Raw genomic sequence first — 19,052 nt, 5'->3', positions numbered from 1 at the left:
GTCAAATCAAGATCCATTTTTCCATAATTGGTGCCTCAGCAGCTCTCTTCCTATTTGATTCTAACATGACTTTGCTTTCAAGTTGTAAGAGCTAACTTTCCTGGGGTTTTTATCTAGAGATAAGCCCATGTTCACATATAAACAGCATTTGACTTTGCATCTTTGTATAGGTAAGCAAAAAGCTATATCAGTGAACAAGAGATCAGCTGTGATCACAAATGACTACAGACGAAAATCAAATGTAAATGTAAATGTAAATGTAAATGTAAATGTAAATGTAAATGTAAATATAAATATAAATATAAATATAAATATAAATATAAATATAAATATAAATGCAAGTACTATCTATTTATACATAATATAATATACATATAATAAATAAATAAATAATAAATTGAAAATACTTGTACTCTATGTTCAGCCTTGTGCTGAACACAAAGCAAAGAGACAACGCTGAACTTATTACAGAATTTCATGACTGAAACAAAAATCCAGGTCTAACTGTCTATTTTGCTGGAGCTGAAAGGAATTAAAGTAAGTTTTTTTAATTCTAAAAACAGGAAAAAAGAGCAAATRCAAAAACTACTTTTATCTTTGCATGTATAAACTGCATGATACAGAATGGAGAACAGAGGAACATGTTAGTCCTGCATATAGAAATGAGCACCTAAATAAATTCAGGAACAAGAGACTGATGTTAAGGGTGGTAATGAAAATGCAAGTCCTACAGTAACTAAAACAAAAGCGAGTATTTTCTGTCTGTCTGGTGCTGTGCACCACCGGGAGGAAAAGAGAAGTCAATTACAGATGGCTGGATTTCCTTTCAAAAGCTCCTGACAAACAGTCCCTGACCATTTCCCAGTGCCTCTGCACAGCTACAGAGCCTGGAGATCACAAGCCATTTGCAGGAAGCAATTGGATAGCTCCTTAGTAGAAGGCAGYAGGGAGAGCGTGACTTTCAGGCTGCCTAAGAAACCAGCAGATTTTGTTGGTAGATCTTGCAGCAGCAGCTGAGGATCTCCCTCTCTCCTCCTTTCTAATCCTCTCCTGAGAAAAATCCATATGTTTAAGAATAATAGAGGTCTTTGTGCCAAAGAGGCAAAGTAAAAGCAGTGGATGATTTAGGGCTACAAACAATGGCTGTAGCTGCCTAACCAAAGGAAAGAAACCCTAAAGTAGAGGAAAAGGAAGACTTTTGTGAAGAAAACAGTGGTCCTGTTGAATGCTGAAGTACTTGGCAAGCGCTTCTGAGAACACCCACTTTGTGACTTCTCAGGGAAAGCACAAGAAGAGGACGATGTTAAAGTGTAGCCCAGGAAATGCTTCTTCAAGGGTTTCCTTAGCATATGAGGCAGCCATAGACTTGGGCTCCTCTGCAGAGATAAACGGTAGATTTGCACCTGGTAGGACTGGAAGATGCAAAGGAAATTTTCTAAATACACCACACTTCAAATACTTCTAAAGTTATTTTTCTTGCTTTGGTGGGACTTGCCCAAGATGTGAAATCATAGGTGTCAAAAATCATAAGCATCAGGATGCAGAGAGGGAAAAACGAGTGACTGTTTTAGAAGAGCAGTGATCAAGTCCAGTTTGTCAAAAGACCTGCTTATTTTAGAATAGATGGAGAAGAYGAGAAGAGCACTAGCTCCCACGTAGCTGCTTTCTTTTATTTTCAAATAGCTACCCAAATGTGGCTTGAGGAAACAAATGTGAAAGCTTGTCTGCAATAGCCTTGTTGCTGGGGCCACAGTCACCTCATGTGATTATACCAGTGTCATCCGCTCTCAAGATGAAGAACAAAACAGACCAACCCAATGTGAGGGAATCTGTTACAGCATCTGTCACAAAAGCTGCTGAGAGCRGAAGCTCATGTCGTGCCCAGTGAGGGGCCTGTGGTCATCTGGAGCCCTGGAAACAGCAGTTTCAAGGCTTTGAAAGACTGGAAGATGACAGAGAATCATGTAGGATATAATATAGGATTATAGGATTTTGCTTTCTCCCCCACTTTAAAGAAAAGAGGGATTTGACTGTAGTCAGTGAAGAGGGTAATCTGAAGTGGGTTTGGCAGTGAGGTGACACAGAGAACATCAGCCTAAGGGGCAGAGAGAGGCCAATGGTTTGGTTTTCTTTACAGATGAAGTAATATCAGTAAAATAGTGCATGCTGGAGGGACAGAAGATGTGGGGGAGAGAGAATGATGGTCACCAGTAGGAAACACCAGTAGGAAAAATGAGGGGTGTCTGGGTTGGKGAGCACAGCAAACTCCCTGGGGTAGGTGGCTGAAAGTGGCCAAAGGAGAAGAAATGGAGTTTTAGATGACAGGACAGGTGAAATGTGTCAAAAAGGAGAAAGTAGAACGGAATACAAAGCAAAGCAGAGAAGGAGAAGTTGAGAAATAGAGCTATTGACAACGTCTGCATTTTAACTGTTCTTGCAAATTCATCTAATCCAGAATGCATGTGAAGCTTTCACTGGCCCTTTCTTTTGTTTGGGGGATTTTCTATTTTCAGTTAATAACATAGAATTCATTTGTCTATTGCAGACTTGTTCATGACAGACAAATATAATATAACAGATTATCTTCCATTAAAAAAMTGCAGACTTGGGTCAGCTGCCATCTAACTCATTCAGTTTTGTTCCCTCCCAAGGGCTCCATCTATCCCGACAAAATAAATTCATGTGTACAATGTTAGGGGTTTTTCTCATGACTAGGCAATATCCCTGCTCCCTGGAAACTTGCAGTTGTTATTTGTCTTTGTGAACCTCCCCTTTGAAAATGCCAAATCCTTTAAATTAATGCTTGGGAGGGTCATATTTTGCATTTTAGTTGTTGAAAGGACCTTGCATTTATTCAACAATATAGAGGTCCCTGAGGACCAGCAACCACCGTTTATTATGTAAAAGTGTGCTGTGCTTTCTGTAATTTGGGAGGTTGACTGCTCACATAATCATAGCTACCAACATTCAGGACTTATAGTATTTTTTTTCTCTATTATTACTTTCTCATCATAAAATGCAGCTGTTTCTCTATATGGCTGGATCCTGCTCACAGTGAAGTATTTATCTTCACTGGTCTAGGACYGATCCCTTCTTGGTTACAGTCCTGTCTTCAGAAGTTTTGGAGGGTTAATTTTTGGTCACCAGCCATTACCAGCTATGAGCAATTTGAATTATCACAAGTTAATTGTATTCAGCTGTCCTTTTTTCAGCAGGAGCAGCTTTATTTCAGTAAAGCAACAWTATTTCAGTGGGCTTTCAGTGAGCACAGATCACTAAGTACCAATGTCTTGACTTGTACTTATTCAATACCAATTTTATTTTTAAGTTTTATTTAATTAAAACATGAGTCCAGTAGCTCTGAGATGCAAACTGAAATTTTTGGAAATAAGCACACAGCTTTCCTGATCTACTGGCAGTTCCAAGGGGGAAAATAACCGAGATTACAGAGACTAAAGGTAGGTTGAGTTAATATTCTAAATCCACAGGAAGACTGAATAAGGGAAAGACACCATATTTTTTTGAGATCTAATCTATTCTTTTGAGATCTTGGATACACAGAAAGTATCCAATGGCTTCAGGTCAGTCAGGTTTATCTGACTGGTACCTTGAGAGACACTGAATCTCCTCCTTTCCCGTAGCCATCAGGTGTAGCCTTCAGCAACACTAGTAGTTCTTCTCCTTCTCTGTTSCTCCTAAATAAAATAATACGTATAYATTAAGCGTAGACTTATTACAATAATAGGGCTGGGTAAGTAATTCGGGTAGATCAGCCACCAGCCCAACGTATTTGCACCATTCTGCCCGTCTCTGTGACCATATCCTCCTAGGTGGTCTGTATCCCRGGCTTTCCCTGTTACCATCAGGTGTTGCACTCTCTGGTGGAGCTGCCTCTCCAGCTGCCCTGCCAAACAGGGACRTGGGCCTCGTGGGAGGAGCCGTAGGAGCCAGCACTCTGCTCCACACCTATTCTCCCTCTGCAACATTTTATAAAGGGCACATTCATTCATGCAGTCTTACAGTGGCAGGAAAATTACCTGTRTTTTCAAGGATTCATGATGCTTTTTTGTTGTTGTTTAGCTCAGTCTAGACAGTAAAACCTCTCAGTCAGTACGTCTGTCCGTCACCGGTCCGCTTCACGTTCTGGTGTCTCAGTCTAAGACAGCTTGCACTGTTTGGGTTCGTAGCATTGCACCAACATGTTTTCAACTTTAAAAAAGAATTCTGCRTTCAGCAAAATTTTTCGATGAAAATCCTCTCTTTTCATACCAGATTTAGTAAATCCCTTTCCTTTCACAAATGAGGAATCAGGGTCTAAACTCTTCTGACAGCATTTCTAAGTTTTTCACTTCCAAAGCTTTTTGTGTTTTATAAATCTAATTAACTGTAATAAGAAAATAATAGGGCATCATGTTTGCTTTACAAGGTGATTGATCTCTTGGCAGCCTGGCAGACTCCTTTATTGATTGGTTGGTGGATARTGTCAGAGTGGATATGTCCTGGAGGGGAATAGCTGACACCTAAATCCATACGTGACAGATTACCATCTGTGTTGGAAGACAGGTTTCTGGGGGAAATTGCAAAGATAACAGGTGAAAATGGAGAAAGTGACATGAGGGAAATGTGTTGAAACCTGCCTCAACCTCTCCATGCTCCGAGAGCAATTACACAAAGCTCTCTGTTTGGTGGGCAGCATGTTTGCAGCGTGAGGGAGATTACGTTTTAATTACACGCGTTCCCGTCTGCCCGGTCTAGTTTGAGCCCTGCTCATCAGGGAGATGCGGAGCCCCTGCGCCCAGCCACGGAGCTCATTAAACAGGGAGCCTCGGGCTGCACCCACGATGGAGGGCGCGCTCAGTTTAGCGATGCTTATTGCTCCTTACAGCTAATTAGTGCCGGGGGAGGGAGAGCCGAGGACGAGGACATCGCGGAGGTGCAGAGGTGYGGGTGCTGCTGCAGGAGGTGCCGCCCGGCATTTGGTAATTGCCTGATGTCGCCCAGTCGCACGCTGCTGTTCCTGCCTCCGCTGCACGTTGGTTAAATAAGAATAAATTTATCTCTCCTGCGGAAGTGTGGCGTAGGTCTCACCTAATGAGGCCGATAAGACCTCTGGAATCCTCCTCTTCAGCCCTGCGTTTATTCACACTGTCTTCTGGCCTGGAACGGTAACATGCAGTGGGATGGAGCCGCTGGAGAGCCTAGGCCACAAGGAAAACCAGCCTCRGTGCAACTGACTATTTGGGCTCTGAGTGACTTTAATTAAAATACCTTTCTTAGGTAGTATAATACATTTTAAAGGATTGCTGCTGAAGTTATTAAGTGCTAATTACTGATACTGCATTACCCAGGAAGGGGAGGGATGTTACAACTTGCCCGAGCTGCTAGAAAAACATTGCAGAACTGGAAGTAGGACTAATCTCACAGGCAGCGGCTGGCGTGGGGTTTTCAGAGGCAGAGGGAACAGGAGAACCTGATTCTGCTTTTGTTTTAGATTGGCATTGAATCCTGTGAATGTGAGAGTATATGAAATTATCCTTATACCTTAATGAAGTATCTCTAGCATGTTTTATTTACATTATTATGGAAAATATAATTTAAAACATTGCAAGTATAATCCAATGTGTTATGTTTATGTTAATCCCAAATTACTTAACGTATCTCAAGTTTTATTCTGCAGTGACGTGTGAATGGTAAAAGAACGGCCGTGCCTTTGGTAACACCTGTAATGCAGAGCAGCACATTTGGTGCAAACCGCCACCATTCGGCACATTGCCTAAGCAAGTTGGGACTCGGGGGCGCTCAAAGTTCATTGGAGTTTTCTGGGCCTCGGTTGCCCCATTCCTAACGTGAAGGGAAAATATTGGGGACCAGCAAYGACTCTTCTACGTGCAAGGAAAAAGAGAGAAAGAAAAGGAAGGGAAAATGACATGAGCAGGGAATAAGAAACTAAGAAAAAGAATTACACTAGCCTTCTGCACGGAAAATATGTCTTCTGATGACCACTGTTTGCGGATAATAATGTTAGTAATCTAGTAGACTGTCCTTATTTAAAAAAAAAAAAAAAAAAACAAGAAAGCTCTGAAGCTTTTATAATTATTTTAGGTTGATCGTGGAGTACTTTGTTTTCTTGGAGCTAGGTAGCATTTTAAAAGTGCAGAGGATTAGACAGACACAGTCAGGTCAAATATTTGTCCAGCCATTGAAAGAAGAAGCCTCACTTCCGGCTGCGACGCGGCTTTGGGAATCTCCGTATCCATCATTGTTCAAGAGCTAAGGGCCAGCGCTGTGTTGATTATCCTTTCAGTTGCCTTTAAGCAGCTTATGGGAAATGTTAAATTCTAAGATGCCTAAAATCCCTGCTTTTTAATTTGTTCACACATTCACACACCCTGGTCAGAACCAGGTCCGTCCAAACATGAATTACCCTGAGCAGAGCTTAAAAAGGCGCGAGTGAAGCAGCCCTAGTCATCCCCATTCATCTCCACAAGGACATGAAAAGGAAAATAACAGATTCCCTCCAGTCAAAATCTAGCAGTGCAACTTACACAAAGCATCTGTGTTTTCTGCTCCTTTATGCAAAGCTGTAAAGCTTTATTTAACGCTGATTCCACTGCCCTCAAGTAGTTTGAGATGCTCAGAAAACAGAAGAATCACACACATAATACAACCCTTTATTTCAGAAATATTTTATTTATTCCTCGTTCATCCTCCCAAAATGTTAAAAGAATGCCTCTTTTCTTCTGCGAAAATAAGTTTCTGAGTAGCCAAAGGAATATGGAGGGTTTTGCAGAATATCTATGAAGAAGGGACCTTTTAAAAGAATATTTGGATCTGTGTACCAAACTTGTGAGTTATTAGCGAAAGGCTGCAAGGTTGTAGGGTCACAGAGGCAGACATAGAGACCAGCCAGGCTTGACTCCATCAACAGATCTGACCTGATGCGAGGCCTTTGCTCGTGGGGTCGTGGCAAGATTGGACCCACCTTAWGGCATTCAGAGGAAGAAAAATGAACCGTTTTCAGGGCTATTGAGTCTTGATTTAAAAGCATGGCTGCGCAATAATCTCTTATGCCATACCTTCACCTGACATTTTTTAATAGTAAATTCTAATGTTGCTCTCACATCATTTGGCACTTACAACAGATTGGTTGCTTGCATGAGCGAAATAACATTTAACAATATTGACTTTAATTAAGTCAACAGAAAAAAAAAAAGAAGAAAAAAACTCTGATATGGCATTGAAAAGACCCTTTGGGATTTCAGTGCTAAGGCGCTGCAAGCCCATCAGCCCCCCTCATCTGCCTAGCTGGAATAACCAGCAGGTTCTTGGGACACGCAGGTTCTCGGGACATTTTACCAACACGTCCTCGTGGAGGAGTACAGCCATTTATTCTAGTCCTGCATTCCTGGTGAGACGGGGGAGCAGACCACCCTGGCAAGTTTTGACATTTTTACCCAAGCTGCAGTGTCAACTGACAAGGTTCCACTTTAGGACTACGTATGAAGACCCCAGCTGCAGGATTCTTCAGTAGACAGTCCCGCTAATAGTACAGGGAGATTTTACTAAGTACTTTCCAAGCAGGTGGGGGCTTAGTGATGGGTTTCCACAGTATTTTCTTTCCTGACAGGGCAGATGGAGCTGTCCTGGAAGCACAGCCTCTGTGCAGTTCATGACAGGCACTTAACAAAGTCTGGTACCAGTCAGTGTAAAGATAAATGGGATCTCACCTCTCATGCAGCGGCATCGTTTGTTTTCACATAGCTCATAATAAGAATTATTTATAGCCATGGAAAGAAAAATAAAGGGGATATCGAGTTGGTGCAATTTCTGTGAAACAGTTAGACGTGATATGGTTGGATACTGATCTCTTGCAAGTGAAATGCCGCAGTACTCTGCTCTCCATTAAGTGAAATATTTTTTACACACCTTGTCAGTCTTGCCACAGTCATGGAAAGAGATGCAGTGGAAGCAGAGACACTGGCACTATTTCTGTTATTTAGAATGTTTTTGCAGTTAACGATTTTGATCTCTATTCTGTTTTGATGGTCCTGCTTCCAAAAGGCCATGTCATGTATTCCAGATAGTAGAAATGAAAAATCTTCTTTTCCTGTGGACTCTTCTGTGTTTCACCCAAATCCTGATTCAGAATTAGTCCAGAGTATTGCTGGTGTAAATCTGATATGCAGCATTGTCAGTAGAGGTACAATGACTAACAGCTTCAAAACTATCCTCAGAGGCCAGYAAGGTTTCTTTTTTGTCTCTTATGGTCTCCAAAGACCCTGAAAAGAAAGTTAATGAGACTGGAATTTGGAATTTAACGTGTGAAATTCAGAGGTCATCATTTTTAACATCAATCCTTAACTTCAGAATGGTATGTGACAGGTTGCAAGTAATTTCTGCTTCAAGCAGTCTCGGCCCAGCAGCAGAGTAGCCCAGAGGTTATGTTGTTCTTATCATGAGTAAAAGAAACCTTTGTGACGGATGACTGCTGTGTGTGTTTATGATGCATAACATGATAGTAAATTTAATTTCACAATTCTGTTTGTCCAAAAGTTTTGTCAGGACAAGCTTGATCTAGACTGTAGTTCGGTACACCTGAGCTGTGCAAATGGATGGAGCAGTTGGATTATCCGTCATAGGACCTGTAACGCCAGCCCAGTTATGCATAGTGGAGTTGAGGCAAAACCTTGCTAAGTATGGAAATGCCAATAGAGGTTTCTGCCTCTACTCTTATGCCTCCTGTAGAGCTGCCCAGAGTGTGCTGTTCCCCAGGTTGATCAGGTTTGGGAGCCTGAGGTTATTTGCTCTTGGTTTCTCAACTTCAGTTACTAAAATTAGAACATCAGAGAGAAGCAAGAGTCCTACTATCGGCTCAGTTTARGAACCCTGCTACCTGAGACCAAAAGGATTTCACCTAGGGCCGGTTCCACTGCTGTATCTGCTACCTATCTTTGTACCTTCAAATCTTTTAACAACACTGATTTGAAAGTCAATCCTTTGCAGAACCAAACACAACCATACGCCGTRGTAGCAGTAGTTCAGAGGGCCTCAGAAGAGCTTGCATTTCTGTTTGGCCCAAGTTCACCTCCTGAGCAYAACTTTCTGATGATTTGCACTGTTCTTGGTCACCTGAATAGTATATCCTTCTAAGTACGTTTCTGCCAGGGCAGTTCAATAAAGAACTATCCAGTAAAGTCATCCTGAATTCAACTTGTTTCTCTGAAGAACTCCCCTCCATTCAGTAGTACCACAGTGTCTTCACCATCACTCTCCACTCATTTTCCTGAAGTTTTCACTCCCCGAAAAATGCAGCAAAAGCTCTATGACATCTTCCTCTTTCACTGTTCACATCCCTAAAAAGAGCTACATTTTTGGCACTGATCTTCCCCTGAAAAAAATGTGTTCCCCGCTCCCATACAGATAAAAAGCGGGCCCATAGTTCTTTAAATGGGAGAGGATAGAAAGGTGCCCTGTATTTCAAATGAGATTCTGTAGCCTATTGTATAGCTATTGCACAAACTTTTATGGGATGGAAAAGGACTGGTCATTCCAGTTCTTCAAAAGCATTTCTGAGAAGTTATAAGGTGGAAGAAGCAGAAGCAGCAGCTTGAAGTTCAGAAGAACAAAGATCTTATCAAGTTCTTCACAACATTTCATACTCATTATTTAAAGTAAGAGATACTGAGCTTGTCCCTTATACATGTATGTGGCTTTCACATAAAGGCAATAGCTCTGCCTGCTGCACAGCAGAAGGAACATCTTAAAAGCACTCACAGTTGCCCTGCGTTAGCAGTAAATCAGAGAAAGTAGACACATAAAAGTGGGGGTTTAGTGACACTGTCACTAGCATATAATACTATATACATTAATCTTTATTCAGTTTTTATGTTTTTTCAGTTTTTGTAGCACATAAGTAAGGTGAGACATGAGGGGTTCGTGTCTCACACAGGTTGAAATCTTAGGCAAAACATTAGATCAAGAAAGAAACTTCCCTTCATTTTGTCTTTTAACAGCAAGTTGCTTCTACGTGGGTCATGTGGTGGGTGCACTACTGGTAGAAATACTTCTGTCTTCAGAACAACTCTGCCCACAACTTTTTTGTAAGCCTTGCTAGAAAAGCTTGGAAAAGGATACGTTTGGCCAGCATGACTTTGAACAGAGACAGCAGCCTCTTTGGGGAGCCAAACTTCTGTATTCCCATCCTGAAGTAATCTAAATGTGGTCGTGAACTAAACCTTTGCCCATTCCTTTCTTGCAGACATTGATGAGTGCTTGGTAAACAATGGGGGCTGTGACCATTTCTGCCGAAATACAGTTGGCAGCTTTGAATGCAGCTGCCAGAAAGGCTATAAACTGCTCACAGATGAACGGACCTGCCAAGGTAAGATGTCATTTATTTTACTCTTTGTGCAACAAGGATGCTAATTTCATTGGATTATTTTGAATTAAGTTGTTTATAGTGTCGCTTTTCATTATGCCATCAGAGGAAGTAAAGTTAGAAAAGCCTACAAGATTTTCATTTTCTCGTGTTTGGTTTACAAGGACTTTTAAAGGGTCTCATGTTGGTGGTTTTAGTAGTAGGAATSTGTACTGTTGAAGCACAAAAATCACATGGTGTATTGCATTAAGGGCTGACAAAGAGCCTTATGCTCAAGTCTTCTAACCTCTAACTCAAGTCTTCCATCTGGCATGATCTTCTGGGGACAGAGGCTGTTCTCATTTACACTGAAGTGATTTGGAGTAACCTATTGAAACCAAGGGTTTGCAGCAGTTAAACTACAAGAAGAGTGTGATCTGTGAGCTCATCTTTGTCTGATAAGATCTGTTTAATCATGTTTAATAATGGCAGCATTTTGTGAGAATTTGCATGAGGCATACGTCACCTGGTTGCATGTGTTGTGCCTGGTTCCCTAAGTCATATGATACGCATTTCATGACTTGGTTAAATGCGTAACCATTTCCAGTGTAAGCACTGAGGATGTGCCTCTGGAGAAATTACATTTTAAACATTTGATGTCTACAATTCTGCCTTTTAAAGCCTTCTAGAAAAGGCTGCAAATGCGAGCACTGAGCATGCACAATTAGAGAAGCGGAAGGAGGAAGTATTCAAAGAAACTTTTCTGCAGGAATTGCCTTTTTTTAATATGTACTTACTTGTATGAGCTTTGAAGATGTCAAAAATAACTTGAAGTACAGAACAGCATTATTATTTTGAAGCTTCTTTATTCATCAACAAAAGGAACCAAAGTTAAAGATACTTAAATCATTCAAAAGATTTTCCACTGCATCTCWTCGGTCCGTCGTGTGAGATGCCTGCACCACCCAGGCTGTGTGGTTGGACACAGAGGAGCCTTTGCAAGGCTGGGTTTGTACTGGGACAGGATGGGAAGGGCTCTGACTGGCACAGTTAGCGCCACATGACCAGGCAGATATAACGTTGTAGGATCATGCCCGATAAGGATAAGTTGGCAGGTGCTGAGGTACCCACTAAAAATAGGGCCAAAATGTTAAAAAGAAAGATGCCTTTCACAGTGCACTTAGCGATAGATAGGAACACTTCCTGCTTGTTGAATTTCATGTGCCTTGACATGCTCTCACCCTAGTATCACTCAGAGGTATCACCACTGAGGTAATCATAATTGCAGCAGTGAAAAACTCAGGAGAAAAGTCAAGTCCTGCTTTCCTGTTATGCAAGATATGGTGCAAAGAGCTGGAATTTATTTGTTYGTTATGAGAAGATTGAGTAATAAGCTTTGAAAAATGCCTATAAATAATCAGCCATCGATCGTGACAGTAGGTGACTGGAAGCAGCTCTGTTGGTGTTGTTCAGCTGAGTTTTATTTTTGCACGTGCCTGAGCTGCCAACTGAGTGTGGCTTTGATGATGCTACACATGGTGCAGTGCATGGAACAGTAGCTCATTGTGGGTTTCCCTCAAGACAAGAACTGCTGGCTTGAAAATATATGAATGAGCTGATCGGCCCCCTACTTGTCAGCGAACAAGGGCAGGCCCTCTGATTGCCTCTGAATGGTACTTTGACTGCTAAGCTGATCTGCTGCTCTGCAGGATAGACTGGTGCAAGCCCAGGGGATGCTTGGGCTGATGAAGTTGCTCCAGTCCCAGAAGTGCTGGTTCTTCAGCGTTCGAAACGGGGAGGACCAAGTTATTTCCTGTTGGAAGCCTATGATATTTGAGTCGCAGAGACAGATTGTGGCGAGTGTGCTGTGGTGCCTGCCTTGTGGAGCAATTTAGTGCCTGCTTGGTGCTCACGGTGGTATTTGGTGACTCTTGTGTAGTCCTTATGCCCACTGGTGAGTAAAGAAGGAAAGGGAACTGAGATCAAGAAGCCTCTGAAGAGTGAATCACCTGCACTTCACTTCTTCCTCTGCAAAGAGAATACAGCCAGTGGAAGTGGTTGCAGTGACTAATGTCAGGTCTGAGAGAAAAAATGTGGTTTGGGGTTAGTGACTGTTCTGGAATACAAATCATCCCCAGGTTTTTCTGGTAACAGCCAGGCAGCACTGAGCATAGAACGTTACTGAGAGATTCATGGAAATTTATTTTGGACATGCTGCTTTCCAGTGGGTGAATTAGAAAAGTTTATTTTATATTTATAAAAGATGCTGTTGTTCCTGTTACTTTTGGTGTTTTGATTCGTAATAGAATTTCAATGACTTATCATTTTGCTCTYAGCATTGCTTTCTGCTCCAGCTTCCACTTTAAAAACAAAGATTTCTTTCAGGTAAGTATTAATGCATTTAGGACCTTGGAGGTGTATCTTCTGAGGGGCCAAGTCTTACCCAGTTCAGCTGACCTCTCTAAACTGTAGGGAGCTCATCTCTAAATGAGCTCAGTTACCAAGTTGAAGAAGAGATTCTGCTAAAACGAGGCAAAATGCCCACTGAAACAGATGCCAAACTTGCCCTTTAAGACCTGCAGAATCTTTGGACATGTTCATGTCTGATGCACAGGAGAGAATCGGTAAGGAACAAAACCACAGAGATACAGTTCATGTTAGTAATATTTTTCAGGTAGGTGAAAAATACAAATAAGCTGTTGCTACATGATCATTAACTTCAGTCTGAGACAATTTTATGTTTCAATGAAAAGGATTCCTTCATATTCCTGAGAAACTTTGAGTTTATCCCACCACATCTCATTTCCTTGCTATCCCTTCCCTGCAGACCTCAGAGTCAGCTTAAGATTGCAGAGAAATTTGAGTTAAGCCTCCGACTTTGTTCTGGTTGTTTGTGTAGCTCCCAGTACATCACACCACGTGCCTTACTTTCAGGTCTTGTGAATTTGCCCTGTTCCTTCATCACAAGATGTTTTTTTTCCCTTATATACACAGTTATACTATGAAAAAAAAAATCACCAGTTTTCAGAAGCTCTGCAGCCTGCTGATCACTTGGTCCCACTGACTTGCCACCCTGTAGGCAGCGTGCTTGTGTAAGGAGCCCTTGCATTGGTAAAGGGCTCCAGGCCCTGTTGCCAACAGGTCAAGGGAGGKGATTCTGCCCCTCTACTCAGCTCTGGTGAGGCCGCACCTGGAGTACTGGGTGCAGTTCTGGGCTCCCCAGTATAAGAGGGACGTGGAGCTTCTCAAGAGGGTCCAGAGAAGAGCAACTAGGATGATTAAGGGAATGGAACATCTCTCGGATGAGGAGAGACTGAGTGAGCTGGGCCTGTTTTTTCTGGAGAAGAGACGGCTCARAGGGGATCTGGTTAACGTGTATAAGTTCAGGAAGGGAGAATGCAGGGAGGAAGGGGACAGGCTGTTTTCACTGGTGGCCAGCGATAGGACGAGGGGTAATRGCCACAAGCTGGAGCACAGGAAGTTCCATCTCCAGGTGAGGAGGAACTTCTTCCCTGTGAGGGTGCCAGAGCCCTGCACAGCCTGCCCAGGGAGGTTGTGGAGTCTCCTTCTCTGGAGGTCTTCAAAACCCRCCTGGATGGCGCCCYGTGCCACATGCTCTRGGTGTGCCTGCTTGAGCAGGAAGGTTGGACTAGGTGATCTCTAGAGGTCCCTTCCAACCTTGAATATTCTGTGTGATTCTGTGTGATTAAAATGTTCAGCATTTGTCTGGTTTTAGCCCTGACTGCAAAGAAACACATTGACCCCCACTGAGTATTTGCACTGCAGCTCCTGGCTAGACAAGGAGGAGGCAGGAGGTTCCCTTCCTTTTCCCTTGCCTGCATCYCAGCCCATTACAAGGAAACCGAGTTGCAATCCAGAAGATGAAGAATCCACATCCCAGGGCCAGTGACATTGCAGCAACTAGTGCTGGCTTTACCAAGCTACCTCCTTTCATGTGAACTTAAAAATAGRTTTTTTTTTTCACCTTCGATGGTGAGATCACTATATGAGAATGCCACGGCCATGTATTGTGTGTTATTTTAACAGATCCTTAAGTTTACAGTATTGTAAATGCATTGGTACAAGAAGAAACCTTGGGATGTATTTGTATAAAACCTAGTGAAAGAGGCTTGAATTGCCTGAGCATGTAGTGCAAATAATAGTTATATTTATAGCAAGGAAAGCTTGTATTTGTAACCTTCATGGTGATTAGCAGCAGGACAACAACCTAGATTATTTTTAGAACCACATCAGCAACAAAACAGCAAGAAAGGCTGTTTAAAGCTACAATGAATCTGTGTCAGTGCAGCCATAATTAGCTTAATCCTCAGCCAATATGAGTTTTAAAGCTAGTTAACRTAATTGCTTATTCACTGTTTTTCATGCAGTGAACTTGCAAAAAGAACTCTGCAATAAGCACTCTGGCTGCACCACTCAGGCTGAAGCTTCATTAGGCACCCAGAAAAACGTGTGAAATGCCATCATCAAGAGCATTTATGATACTGCAGTAGGAATTGCGTTTTGCAAGGCAGGCCAAGGAAAGACGGCTCACACGTTTGTCATACCGCTCTCCTGGCAGTGCTAGGCTGGCAAAAAGAACTTAGATTTAGGGGGAGGAAAGTGCTTTTAGCAGGAACGTTCAGTGATCAACACGTAATACCTTGGACTGCTAAGTCTGTGGCCTTCCCTTCTTGCTCCTTTCCACCTGTGCCCCAAATAGAGCCAAATCCTCCCATGCAATGGGGTTTCCCCTTCTGTGGGAGGCAATTCGAGGCTTCTTGCATCACTCCAGCACCACTTACGTCTTCAGAAGTGGCTGAGGAGGGTTTAGAGGATCCCTACACCTCCCAGAGATGATGCTCAGCCGTAACAGATTCTGTCTTGCAATCACCACTTGAATTGCTACTGTCACCATAAAGGGGGGATGATCATTCACGAGGGAGAAGTACCTCTCTGCCACAGGGAGCACCTGCACAAGTCAGCTGGGCCCTGCGCATTTTGGAGCTTCTGTAAGACCACGTGTTCATCCCCGTAGGTGATGGCATCTTTTGTTTGATCTGTCATATTTCTTGTGTTGCTGTTGATTGATCCTTGTTACCTTCCTAGCAGATTTTAAATGAATGTGACGACTCTCAATGCCTTTTGGGACTAGGCTCTGGAATTGAGCACCTCATAATGTGCTGCGCTAGTACTTCTCTCTGCCCAAGGAAATTTCAGTGATGCAGGTTCACTCTAAAGGAAATTCAAAACAAATTTTGGCCCACTAGCTTCAAAATGCTGTGAATTCTCCATCTGGTAACTTTGCTAGGGTGCATTCTGCTAGAAGTTAAGGGGTTTTTTTATCACCTCAAAGCTGCCAAAAAAGGTCAATTGCATCTATTCTTTTTTTMCTCCCCCTCATTGCAAGAAGCAGCGACTAGCTTTTCCACACTCTTATTTGTGTATTTGGAGTTAGCTTTATCTCTTTTAAAACATTTTTTTCTGTTACCTTTTCTCTCCTCACCTTCACTGCTAGACAAGAGTGAAGCTCTCCGCAAAGAAAAATGACGCTCCTGGAGAGGAGCAACTGCAGATACTGGCTGAAGTTGGGTATCCTGTGGGCAGATACTGAGGCAGTTTCACAGCCCTTGCATGAACTGCCACGCTGACCTGCAGGGTAACTCCTGCCTTGCCCAGTTTTGTTTTTTTCTATCTGAGGCTGTCTCGGAGCAGACCTGCTCAGCCTGCCAAGCCTTGTGATGGCTTTCTGATGTGGTGTGGGGTGCGTCCCACCTCTTGCCATTCATAACTCCTGGTCTCAAATGAGACTCAGATCCAGCCTGCAGACCTTCTGTGTTAACCCGCTACACCACAGTCTACCCGATCCTAAAATAATGCTGCTTAAAGAGGGGCTGACCTTCCCTTAGTGCCAAAGAGGTCTTCACTCCAGGGAACACGATGTGGTTTGAATTAGCTGGTGCTTTTCACGGGGAGACCGGTGCTTTGTGGTCAGTAGAAGCTTTTTTCATTCTAGATTGAGGGGGAAAAAGTTGGTACCATGAACAACTCATTAGTTGTCTGTGATTCAAAGATGATACAGGCCTGATCTTGAAAAATTCTGCTGTATTAAGTGGGTCTCTACTCCAGTCCAGTAATGTCCATCTTTCCATTTATTTCTGTAAAATATGGGTTATTAATCCTCCAAGGACAAGATTTGAATCTCTCACCAAGGCTGTCTCCATTTTGAAAATGGGTGTGAAGTATGGGATTAATCCTAAAGGGAAAGGCAGATAGAAAGTGTTTGTGGGAATTATTTTTGGCCTAAAGAAGCCCACAAAAATTAACTACAAGGACTTCTCTATACGTTTCTGTATGGAACCATTGATGATAAATATGGCTGTACGAACGAGTTTATCCCCAAATAAATCTATGCATCGCTACCACCAGCACCAATTCACCAGTGACCAGATTAAAAAATGAAAATTAGAAAAAAAAAAAAAAGGAAAAAAAGGGGTTTCTCCCCGATTTGGGTTACATGGCAGTGACCAGCCACCTACATTTGATCCTATAGCCCAGTAAAGCAACCGAGTCTGTCAAGACACCTACCCTCTTGGAGGTCTCAGGATGAGGATACACCCTTTGCATTGATCTACACAGGACATAGGGTCCCATGGAGAAGGGAGAGAATCCTGTGGCCTGATTTTAAAATCCCAAGGAATTTCTTGGGATACCAGGAGAGGAGGTGCTTTTTCATGATATCTCAGACAAACCAAACCATCTTTTTATTTCACTGCTGCTGATAATGTGTGTTGCAGCAAAAGCTCTGCGGACCACGGTGCAGTCGCAGGGGCAGTGGGCTGTAGGACACACAAACACAAAGGCTGCACCCCACAGCATTAAAGAGACTGATCAAGCCTTTCATCTCTTCTGCATCAGTGCTGTAAGTAATATTTCCTGAAAGTTATTTTAAAGCACCACAGGTGAAACCCAGACCCATAAGATTCAATGGCTCCACACTACAATTTGGCCAACTTTCCAGTGAAAAAGTGTTGACAAGTTTTATTGTTGTTCCATCTTTCTCTTCCCTTTTCTCACCCATTAAATAAATAAAAGGGGAAAACATAAATCAAAAGTAACATTATTTAGTCTTCTCTTTCTTTCCGGGCTGGAAGCAGTGGTAGAAATAGCTCTGACACAGCTTCCCAGCCAGGCAAGGGAGCATAAAGAGGACACCAGCACCCCTCGGGAGGCGTGATGGGGATCATAATATTTCAAATTGATTTTTGCTGAAGCCCACAAAAATCCTTCTTTTAGGCTGTTGCCCTGCTGGTCAGGACTGCCCTGCAGCTCGTGAAGAGGAGGCCTGTGTCCCTCCGAGGCTGGTAGCAGTGCTGAGCTCATAGACAATTTGCAATCTGGGGCAAGAAGGATGCTTAAAAGTACGCTGACTTCTGCTGGAGTTCACACATGCATTTACTGTAACTTCTAGGTCTTCAGCAGCCAGAAAAAGTATCCAGGGCTTCATTTTGCCCTCACTTATAGAAGGAAGGCAGCTGTTGAGCTCTGCAGTTACACTTCTGTCTCACCAGGACAATCTGTGGTTCCTTATCCCTGGAGGGAATTCGGGGGGCTGCTCGGGAAAACCAGGCTCTCTCACAGTAAGAAAACATCCCTGTCACCAATGTTCACTCCCTGTGTAGATTTTCTCTAGGGCATATCTTGCTTGTGACAGGCACTATATTGCTCCTAGCATCAGGTTAAGAAAATACTCAGCTGGGAAGTGACGTGTTACACTGTCAATAAAAGGGGTATTTCTCAAACCTTTTCTGTTATACTCTTGGTGTCAGGGAGACTGTCAGTAGCGGTGCAGTCTGCCTGTGTGAGAAAAAGAGGGTTGCGAGATCATGCCCGGAGAGAAGAAATGCCCCAGGCAGGCAGTCTCAGCAGCGCTAGCCGGCACAAGTTTGTTTGCCAAGTGATGGTATCGGCCACACTGCTTGTAGCAATTCCGGCTGCTGAACCAGGAAAACAAACACGTTCCCCTCAGCTCCGGTCCCCTCCTCTGCGGCGCATCCAGAGCTGCCTTAACAGAGAATTTTCTGCAGTTGCCACTGCTTGAAAGGAATATTAGACCCCACAATCTGGGCTTTAAACACATTTTTAATGGGATGAGACCCACTTTGGGGAGGGCAGATGGGACAGCTCATTCCACCTCTTATTTTCTTCTGAAGCTTCTGACTCTGGCTACTGTTGGGAGTAARACACTAATTAGTTTGACCTCGGGTCTCCTTCAGCGTGGTGGCTCTTATGCTCCTATGTTAAACCTTATAATGTAGATCGCTATCAAATTGCTTGATACAGCTCTGTCTGGCTCCTTCCCCTTGATACTATGTGTGGGAAGCCAAGTAAAATGTTCCATTAGTGCTTAGAAAGAGAATTTGAGATATATTTTTCAGTTGATGCTCTAGGATTTATTGCATATATAGTCTAGAAATGATTTTACTGGACTGAAATCATATTATGTATTAATGAATTACCAGGATATGAGTCAGCCTTGGAATAGTTGGAGCAGGAAGGTAGCATTCTTTCACAAACAATAATCTTTTGATAAATAGTGCCGAAAGCTGTAGTTCAATAGAAATTGTTCTTAAAGGGACCCAGAAAGGTACTATGAGCATATATATTCCCCCCACTGCAGCAGTGCACCTTGAGATAA

General features: G+C 42.8%; 1 protein-coding gene across 1 annotated transcript in view; it reads left to right on the top strand.

The window, feature by feature from the left end:
- SCUBE1 (signal peptide, CUB domain and EGF like domain containing 1) overlaps window positions 1-19,052 on the top strand; it is a 226,792-nt gene that overhangs the window by 174,474 nt on the left and 33,266 nt on the right. The window contains exon 10 of the mRNA XM_026054268.1: window positions 10,259-10,381. Within this exon, the coding sequence (XP_025910053.1) occupies window positions 10,259-10,381 (123 nt within the window). The remainder of the gene's footprint in view (window positions 1-10,258; window positions 10,382-19,052) is intronic.

Source organism: Nothoprocta perdicaria, unplaced genomic scaffold (genome assembly GCF_003342845.1).
Source record: "Nothoprocta perdicaria isolate Ctin4 unplaced genomic scaffold, notPer1 scaffold_120, whole genome shotgun sequence".
NCBI classification, from domain to species: Eukaryota; Metazoa; Chordata; class Aves; order Tinamiformes; family Tinamidae; genus Nothoprocta; species Nothoprocta perdicaria.
The sequence above is the reverse complement of the archived record's forward strand: the minus strand, read 5'-3'. Positions and strand labels throughout refer to the sequence as shown.